We start from the raw sequence: 9,984 nt of genomic DNA, 5'->3' as shown, positions 1-9,984 counted from the left end.
GAACCGCCCGCTGCTGCCGGCTGGCGAAGGAGGAGGATGAGTGAGGTCCGGTGTTGGGCCGTCCGGGAATCTCCATGCCCTCCTGGAACCCAGAGATAGAGAAAACCGCTCTCGTTGATATTTTCCAGATTCTCCACCCGGCCCTCCTCCGGGGGAGGGAGAGGTGCCTTCACCATCCCCCAAAGAGCAGCTTCCTCCCTCTCTGGGTCACCCGTCCTGGGGCCTCTTGCTCTTTCGCTCACCGCCAGGTTTGACGGGGGCCTGGACGGGTGGGGTGGCCTGCCTACGCCCTGCTCCACGGCGCCGCTTGCTGGAGGCTGCTGCGGATGTGGCGCAGGAGCAGGGGCAGACACAGGGGGCCGCCCTCAGCGACGAGCATGCTGGGGCGCTGCGGCCGGCGGACGGGTGGAGGCAGCAGCTGCCCGCCAGGGCAGGGTGTGACATCCCGCCTCAGTCTGCTTCTGTGCAGCTGAGAGTTGCTGGGCCAAGCTCTCGACCGCGTCGCCGAAGAGGCCGGTCTGGGACACAGGGGCATTAAGGAACCAAACTTTGTCGGCGTCCCTCATATCAACCAGACACAGCCTGAGATGGCGCTTCTGGACCACAAGTGTGGACATCACACGACCCAGAGAACCGGATCATGACCACCCTCGTGCAGGTCTCTCAGTGCCTTGGCCTGATGAACCTGAAGTAAGGCCGTAGCGTGTAAGGCGGAGGCAGCTTCTCCACAGGCCGTATAAGCATCGCCGGACAGGCCAGACGAGTACCTACAGACCTGGGAGGGGAGGCACGGTTTGCCCTGCCGGGTGGAGGCAGTATTAGGACACAATTGCATCGCAACCGACCGCTCCACCGGGGGGACCCTTGTATACCCCCTAGCTGCACCACCGTCGAGGATGGTGAGGGAGGAGGAACCAGCAGGTCGGTTTCCGGCAGTAAAAGGTGCCGTCCATGACCTGGTGTGCTCCTCATGCACCTCCGTGAAGAAAGGCACTGAGGAGGGGCGCTGAGAACCAGCATAAGCCACCCCGAGAAACCAATCATCCAACCTCAAGGGCCCGGGACGTGGTGGAGGTTTCCACTCGAGCCCTACCCTCTCGGCGGCCCGGGAAAGCATAGCCAACATCTCTGGATCGATCCAGGCGAGCTCTCCCTCCGATGCAGTGATCGACATCTGGTCGTCGGGAGGAGCACCGAAGGATACCACTGGTACGCTCTTTGAAGAGGGCCCAGCCCTCCTTTGGTGGCTCAACTGGTTGCGAAGCGCTAAAGGAGCGATGGTCCCCCGAGGGTTGGTTCTAGGGCTGCACGATAAATCGCATGCGATATTTAACGCGCATCTTGTCAGAAAAGTCGGTTCTGTAATCAGCGGTAAATCTCCATCACCTGCGTGCTTTCACATTGAGCAGCATTAACTACACAGAGCCGTTGTTCATTGAACTTTGAACATTGGTTCTGTAATCAGCGGTAAATCTCCGCTGTTGTTCACTGACGAGCTGCGCAAAAAAATCGCACGAATATGAACGTGGTTTTGCACAGCTCGTCAGTGAACAACAGCGGAGATTTACCGCTGATTACAGAACCGGCTTTCTGACAAGATGCTCTTTTAGAGAAATTGCTCTTTCAGGGAAATGCTCTTTTAGTGCTGAGGCGCACAGGGGAAATGGCTGCTTACAGCACAACAGGGGGTAGTGCAGCCTGAAGTGCGCAACCCACTCGACACAGGAATGACCACCGCTGAAGCGCAGTCCATCAACACCAGAAGCTTCTAAGAGCGCGTTGAACTCGTAGCTCACTGAAGACACTTGGATGGAGCAGAACGATGTTGTCGCTCGGCTCCGAAGCGAAAATCTGGTATGCACTGCACCAGCTGCAACCAATAATTGCATGCCAATGTGCATTGGCTCGTTTAGTTACATTCGAAGTAGATTGGTCTCTCGACGCGAGATCCCAATTCGTCGGTCACGGCGTGACTCGTAGTGACCAACTGAAAGGGAACCATAGTTCACTGACAAGGTACACAAAGCCACGTTCATAATCGTGAAAAGACCACATTTAATAACATGTTTTTACTCTACCCTGAATATAAGACGACCGCGTTTTTTCAGATGTATTTCCAAGAAAAAAACATTGTCTTATATTCGGGTCAATACGGTATTCTAAGCAGTGATAAAGGCTCGATTAGCACTGCATTATTATATACTTTATTATAATAAAAAATATAATAAGACGAACTCAGATAAACCATATTTTGACGCAGTCGTGTGTTTATTAGTCACGTTAAATTAATGAAAGCAGTTAAATCTTCTGTTTATTCAGCAACTGCTATAGGGATTTCCTAGATTTCTTTAGCGAGGCGTATTTGGAGTTTCTGCACGAGAGCGCCCTCTGTCCTTCGGATGGAGATTTACTACTGATCACAGAAAGGTGCTTCCCTGATAAGATGCACATGACAATCGCAGCTTTTGCCTAATCTTGATTGCGATTTAATTTCGATTAATCGTGCAGCCCTAGTTTTATGTCAGTAAAATGCCATTACATCTGTTGTGCACACTTTCACTATGTGTCAAGCTAATGGGGTTTTGTATTCTCTTGTTAATATTGTTTAGTTTTCACGGTGGATTTGGAAAAAAGTCTTCAAATAAACCAGTAGCAGGAGAACTGCTTGTGTCTGCGTGTGCTTGGAGGGAGATACAGTGAAAACTCGATCTGTTCGAAGACACCAGTGGATGACGCAGCAAGTTTGTAGGACCAGCAGCCTTATCACGATGTGTTCGCAGCGCATGAATCGTCATCGCAGGATTAATAGATGAGCTGAAAACACGCACTACACAAACAAACACACACATAAAGACATTAAAAGATGCATAAAGTTATCGGGAACAACAGACTAAGTCATAAAGAACTTGACCATTTGAAGTGCCTTAAGAAGAAGATTTTATGGCTTGCTAAAGGAGTGTGTGTCCTGAATGTTTTGCCTAATTTACTTAATTTAATTGAAGTTTGTTATTTATAGACACATTTAAAGAGTCGTCAAACTTTCTATATTTCCAATTTAAAGTGTTTTGTAAGTAATGATAGAAGGCTATTTGTCAGTTGATATCAAAGTATTTTGAAGTGTTGTATATATTGAGTGTATTTTGAAAGGTAACATTCAAGCTAAAATAAGCTGTTTTGCACATTTTAATTTCTTCTGCAATATTGTTATGGAAAACAACATTTGCTTTGTTTAAGCTTTAAAGTATTTACATTTAATTTATATTTACATTGCATTTAAAGTGTTAAAGGTTGATTTAGAGACCTTATTACCTATACATATTTTATGCTAACAAAATTGAGTCAATTTAAAGTAGTGATTCAAAATGTCAGAATCAAATGAGCCCACAATTCAGGTAAGGGACAGTGTTAGGGATAGTGCAAATTCCCAAGACCAGCCTGAAGAAGGTCAAGTGGGTGGTGCTAAAGCACAATAAAAAGAGGCACAGGATTCAAGAAGAAGTAAAGAACCAGAACTCTAACAGAGAAGGGTAGAGAAATGCAAACTGCAAAAATAAAGTCACTTCAACAAAGGTTTAACTACATTTATGACAAATGGAAAATATGTTAAATCTTCTAAGCGGACATTGCCACAATCAACAGAGACTTTATCTGATGACCTGCTTAATGATATCATTGGTGATGTCATAGGACTTTCTGCAGATCTCCAGTGTGTTTATGATGAACTACACAGAATCTCAACTCCAGATCAAGATACATGTTGAAAGTTAGAAATTTCTAACTTTGTTGTATCTAGAGCGTCGAGTAGACTGGATGGAAAGACTCCAGGAGGAGAAGAGCAAGGTTGGCCGGAAGCCGGCTCTCTCTTCAATTCAAGTCCATGTAAATCAGGTTCTGTCTCTTCTGTCTTGGAAGAGCTTCAGAACATTCAACTAGGTCTTCTGTGAAGCGACAAGAAGCTGCTGCTGATGCTGCTGCACGCCAAGCTGTTCTGGAAGTGTTACAAGAACAAAATAAAGAGCAACTGGAAATGCAGCTTCTAGAAGCACAAGTTAAAAAGAAGATGGCAGATCAAGAGGCAGTGGCCACAAAGCGTCCAAAAAGCAAAAGAGGTGACACGAAGAATACAGAGGGAGGAAGAGGAAGCCAAAATTAAAGCTCAACTGGAAGAAGAACATGCAATTCTACAAAAGACTCTTGAGGAAAAACGGAGAAAGATACAGCATTTGGAAGAAGTGAAAGGTCTTAATCATTGAAAAAAAAAACACTGTTATATTACTTTTGTTAAGTTTTGAATGGTCAGGTGGTGCATATTTATTACACAGCTTCGTAGAATACTTGATTTTGATTGGTCAGTTGTGGCATTCAGTGGTCAACTATTTCTAAATACTAACCTTCTTCAGCGTTATGACACTATAAAATAATTTCTACTCAAATCAACTTTTCATGTTCATATATTTATTTATTTGGCAAGTAGCTGTGTAATACCTGAGAAAATGTATAGTTGACCAATCATTATTGCAAAATGATTTTGATTTTGCAGTAGTAACCAGCTGATTGTATATTATCTGTTACATAAACATTAGTCAGGGTGGATGCCATTGAACAGACTCATCATGTCAAACTAATATGACATCCATCAATCAAGAGCAGGCCATGAACATCAACACCCTACATTTTTAATTACAGTTTGCAAAATATGGACAGTTCCATCTTCTCCTTTTAGTTCCCATCCTCCATCTCCTGATGTCTGAGGAACTCTGTTTCCTTCCACATATTCAACATGTAACTTAGCATGTTTTCCATATGTGGACTATCATTCAGTGTCCCATCGTTCTGAGGCACTTTGCTTGGCTTCATGATGCTTTCAGTTTCAGTTTTTGGATCATCGCTTAGTTCCGTTGTCGCTCCAGGGTTGGGGTTGGTGACCATACCCAGGAAGAGAGGCATGTAAGAGGCATCATCCACCAGTGCGAAGATGAATGGCATGTTGACTGCAAAAGTAGGAACGGTGCGCACAAGAGTAACAGAGGTTGCAGCTGAAGCCTCGGCCCCCTCCTCGCTCAGCTCCATGCTTGAGGCATGTTGTACGCCTGAAACCACTATCGGGCCTGGTGAGATTCTGGATAAATCAGGCCCAGTAAACAGCAAGTCTAAACCTGAATGAAAGAGATGAGAATGTGTGCGACAGTTCTGTCTTACTGAATTATTAACTCTCACTTCACAAAAGCATTGATCGACTGAATGTTGACCAAAGGACATCCACTTATAAGGGCAGATTTCACCACATGATGGGATTCACAGCCACAAGTCATTTGAGAACATGTAGATATAAACTATTTTTTAATCTTACCCATGCTTGTGAGTGCTTGTCGCAGATCCTGCTTGTACTGTAGTTTGAATTTAGGTAGTTTTACATGCATGGACTTCTCACTTTGAAAATGTTGATACATGTCTGATATGTTGAGCTTGGCAGCCGCATTTGACAGATTTCCATGGGATGGCACTGGCATTACCACCAGAAGACTCATATTTCCTTGAAAAGGGAACCTTGCAACCTTAGGGCAGCATGGAAGAATATCAAACCAAATCAAAATTATCTACAGGCTTTTGGGTAAATGTAAATGTAAAATTATGATTAATTATAAACAGCAAGATTACCTGAGTACCGTCTTTTCTATCTATGAACATGCTGAGTGGATATTTGGATCCCATCATCATGTCCACTTTTACAGAGGTTTTTTTGTCAATGTAGAAAATATCCTTTACAGTGAACTTGGAATCAAAACGGGATTGCCACTCTCCTAAAAAGGGACGTTTATTTACTTAAAGGCAGGGTATGTGATTTTTCAAAAACACTTTAGAAAACTGATTCGGGCCGAATCGCAAAACAAACTTGTAGCCAATCAGCAATAAGGGGCGTGTCTACTCGTGATGTGGAGGAGAGCGCATTCAGTGCATGGGACGGACATTAGCCGAGCCGAGGGACAGAAAGATAGAGATGGCGGATAAAAAACAAAAGAGGAAAACGTCTGCGGAACGATAAGGCAAGAAGTAGGACCCGTGTAAATATCGGATCAGCTTTCCAGCGCTGGAGAGAACTCAAGGAGCGGAGGGCCTGCGATCGGACGCCGAGGTTGCTTTGTTTCTTCTCAATAGGTGAGTAACACCGTGTCTACAACAGCTAAAGTCTGCCTACACTGGACGCGATCAAACGACCGTTGAAAACCATTTGAAATGTGTGTCAGCACGTCATAAATAGAACCCGGCAGCAGTTTTCTGTCGGGATTTGTTGCGCCGCGCCGCTCACGTCCGTAGACACGGTGTAACATTGGTTTTGCTTTGTTTCACAGAACTAATCGTTGCCTGGGTTGCGTACGTATATGTGGGGCGGAGCTATCAAAATAGGGGCAAGACCCTTTTGGGGTAGGGGCGTGTTTGTTTTGGTGATTTCAAATATCAACATTGGCTACCAGAAATCACTTACTCTGCCTTTAATTAATTATTTACTTATTTACATTTCCACATCTTTATAAACTATGGGGTCAGCGAATAATAAAAGTATCCACTATATACAAAAGGAAATATATCAATTAAAACATCTGTTAAGTTCTTGAAAATTATTTCACATGGTCTTTTAAAAAGTAAAATTTGATTGACTGTAAAATGTCATGTGGTGTAACCATCTTTATTTTCAAATTCAAAAAATATTTTAAAATGTAATGATTGTACCGAGGGGGGCCTGAGTCAGTATGCTGTTCAGGTGTTAGGGGGGCCCAGAAACCATAGTGACACTTCTGGTACAAGGACAATTAAATCACCCAGACAATTTTTTTTTTACGTCTTCCAAAAAGAAATTAAAAAATTTAATTCTAAAATTAAAAACATCAAGGTAAAAAAAAAACTGAATACATGTGAGTGCAGACATCTTACTCATTATTTTCAAATAAATGTTTTATGATGTGTTATTTTTCAAAGTAAAAAGGTTTTCATATCTTCTCTAAGTTATGACAGCTGAAATGCAGACCAACCTTTAAAATGAATGGCGTTTATCAGCATTAGAACAACATTAGGTGGGAGACTGGACATAAAGTTGGTTATGTGACCTTTGGTGGCTTCCTCTACCCAACGATTGACTTCCTCAACGGAGGTTAGATGTGCAGGTTCGGATTTGTAAAGGTTCAAAGCTCTGTCCACAAAGTCCTGGTTCACCGTAACATCTTCACAAAGAAAAAAGCAACTACAAAATCTACAAAACGCACAAGTAACCTCAACAAAACTAACATTTAACGTAAGTCAACAAATGGTTTGTCCTGAACCTCAAGCTCAAAAGGATCTTCCAGTTGTCAGGTTTACCGTTATCAAACAAAATTCCATGAGTTCCTTACCTGGTATGAGGTAGAGACGAGATGCCATCTTGACAGCCTTGGCAGTTAGTTGTTCTTGGAGACAGCTTAAAGTTTCATGAAATTTTGGCAGCTCTTTTGCCTGAAGGACTTCCAACAACTTCTCTTCTGTCTTGTTCCTTGCACCTAATGATTTAAAATGTATATACACATATACAAAAACTATATAACTGGTATATATTCACACTTCCGTATGATTAATTGGAGAATGCTCACCCAAAGCGAGCTCGGCAAGTGCAAGAGAAACACTGAGAGGAGATATGATTATGTTTGGTTGCTCAGACTTAGGCTGTATTTTTTCTAAAAGTGCCAATCCCAGTTTAGCCACTGCATCACCAACTGCTCGCTGAGCCTCCAGGTTTAAGACATCATTGCAATTCACTTTGCCATCATCTGTTTCATTAGATGCCTGAAATAAGAGTGGCAGAAATGATCATAAAAAGACTGTCCTTTTTAGAAATGAGCTAGAGTGGTATTTTTGAAACAAACAACGTGGATGATCAAGATTTGGAGAAAAAAATGTAGTATCTCATAGTTTCTTACCGACAGTCCAACCCTAAAGAAACAGAGCATTATAAGCACTATAAGACAGTGCTTCATGTTCTTACTGTCAGCCTGGAACACATAAAACATATCATATAATAGTACAGCTTCAAATATTTGTACAGATACTTATTTCATTATTGTCTTAATAATTAATAATTAAGGTGATGTTCCATGTTATTCTAAAGTATGACTTTAGAACATCATTTTGTGTGATTTCAGCTTTTCACAAGGTATTGAGGGATAGCCAAATGTGTACAAAGGTAAAGATCTCATCCCCTACAATTTAAAGTAACCCACAAATTACTGTAAAAAGGTTTGGTAACATTTTAGAATAAGGTCTTATTTGTTACCATTAGTTAATGTATTAACTATATGGATAAACATTAACTAAATGTAATATATGTATATTTACATATATTAGTAGTTTTTAGTTTATTATTACTTTATTATTATTTATTATTTTTGTCTTTTAACATTTAATAATCTTTGTCAGTGTTAGTATATAATGCATGTTAGTTCATTGTGCATTAACTAATGCTAACACATACACATTTTAATTATTTTTAAATGTATTAGTAAATATTAAAATTAACACTAATACATGTTGTTATTGTTATTAGTTAATTATTGCTCATTAGTTAATGTTAACTAATATTAACAAATCAAAATTTATTGCAAAGTGTTACAAAATTTAACATTTACACAATTAAGTGATACAACTATATACCATGATTTATTTATTTATTTATTTATTTATTTTGACATAACAACATTCTGCATTGTGCATATGATTCTGCATTCCAGTAATTTCTTGTATATTTACAGATTAACTGTACAAAGTTGACATTTAGGTTTTCATCATGTATAGCGACGTGAATAAATTATGTGATCGCATTGTTATTATTTGATGGTTTATTTTGCTGCTTTTGTTTTTGATGCCAACATTTGCTACTAGTGTAATGTTTAGAGTGTTTCTTATGGCAGACTATGTTTTTATATATTTTTTTATGATTTATACTTTTTGACAGCCCATAAAAGTTCCTCAGAGACAACCCAATAGCACATATATACATCTATATAATATTAAAATATAAGATACTATTTTCATTTTGCTTGCAAAATTCAGAACTAAAGTGTCAATGTTTCTTTCATTCTGTCAGTTGTCTTAGATATAGACTATAAATATCTTCATAAAATACAAAAATGTGTTTTCAGAAATACAGCACAAAAAAATCATACTACTACAATTTAAATGTTAAAGTTTTTAAATCTTGACACTTTTTTGTCAATTCTAAAAGAAAAAAAAAATTCATAAAATGTGTTATGCAAAAAAAAAAAAAAATCCCCCCTCACACTTCCCATGGCTGTTGACTGTCCCAGCCTAGAAATGCAACAGATACAGAAGAGACAAAGATAAAAACAGATAAACTTACCTAACCAAAATTTTGACAATAAAGAGGTGATAAATACAGGGTGAGTGAATGATGTAGATCCAGAACAGATGACTAGAGTAGAATGCTCTCAGACACTGTGCTGTTGGTTAATGTTTCATCATCCACTGACTTGTGTCACCATTTAGTTTTAAATGTAAATATTAATATATGTGATCCAGGGTCAAGATGCCCAATGGATCACCACCAAAACAGATATTATTTAGGTTATCCAAAACTTTAATAAATGTGAAAAAGTACAAACAATAATTAAGTTGTTTGTTGTTCCAATGACATAAACAATATTAAAATTAATAATATTTTCATTTACATGAAAAATAATTAACAAACAAAATTAGGTATTGCACTGAATTACCTGTACATACCCTGACCATTAACAATAAACTAATACACAAAAATTATTTAATTATCAAAATTATATAAATAGACTCTCTGACTATCTAACTTTGATGAGCTTTGGTGTAATTATGCATATCTAATACTGTGAAGAGACAAACCATTTATTGCCAAGTTTCTAGGATGTTATTATATCCTGCTATAACAATTGTACTACTAGAATATATCATGTTTGAAAGTAGTTTCAA

The 9,984-nt window shown here is 39.9% G+C and overlaps 1 protein-coding gene across 1 annotated transcript; it reads right to left on the bottom strand.

Annotated features, from left to right (window-relative positions):
* Nucleotides 1-4,438: 4,438 nt before the first annotated feature.
* LOC107723708 (alpha-2-antiplasmin-like) lies at nt 4,439-9,490 on the bottom strand. The gene is made up of 8 exons (XM_016532420.1): nt 9,383-9,490; nt 7,947-8,018; nt 7,620-7,812; nt 7,386-7,529; nt 7,029-7,217; nt 5,659-5,801; nt 5,351-5,555; nt 4,439-5,156 (listed from the first exon to the last, which is right to left on the bottom strand). Exons 2-8 carry the CDS (start codon nt 8,001-8,003, stop codon nt 4,720-4,722), a joined length of 1,368 nt encoding a protein of 455 aa, XP_016387906.1. The 5' UTR covers nt 8,004-8,018; nt 9,383-9,490; the 3' UTR covers nt 4,439-4,719.
* Nucleotides 9,491-9,984: the final 494 nt, after the last annotated feature.

Source organism: Sinocyclocheilus rhinocerous, unplaced genomic scaffold (genome assembly GCF_001515625.1).
Source record: "Sinocyclocheilus rhinocerous isolate Xijiao unplaced genomic scaffold, SAMN03320098_v1.1 scaffold4743, whole genome shotgun sequence".
In the NCBI taxonomy this organism is placed as follows: Eukaryota; Metazoa; Chordata; class Actinopteri; order Cypriniformes; family Cyprinidae; genus Sinocyclocheilus; species Sinocyclocheilus rhinocerous.
The sequence above is the reverse complement of the archived record's forward strand: the minus strand, read 5'-3'. Positions and strand labels throughout refer to the sequence as shown.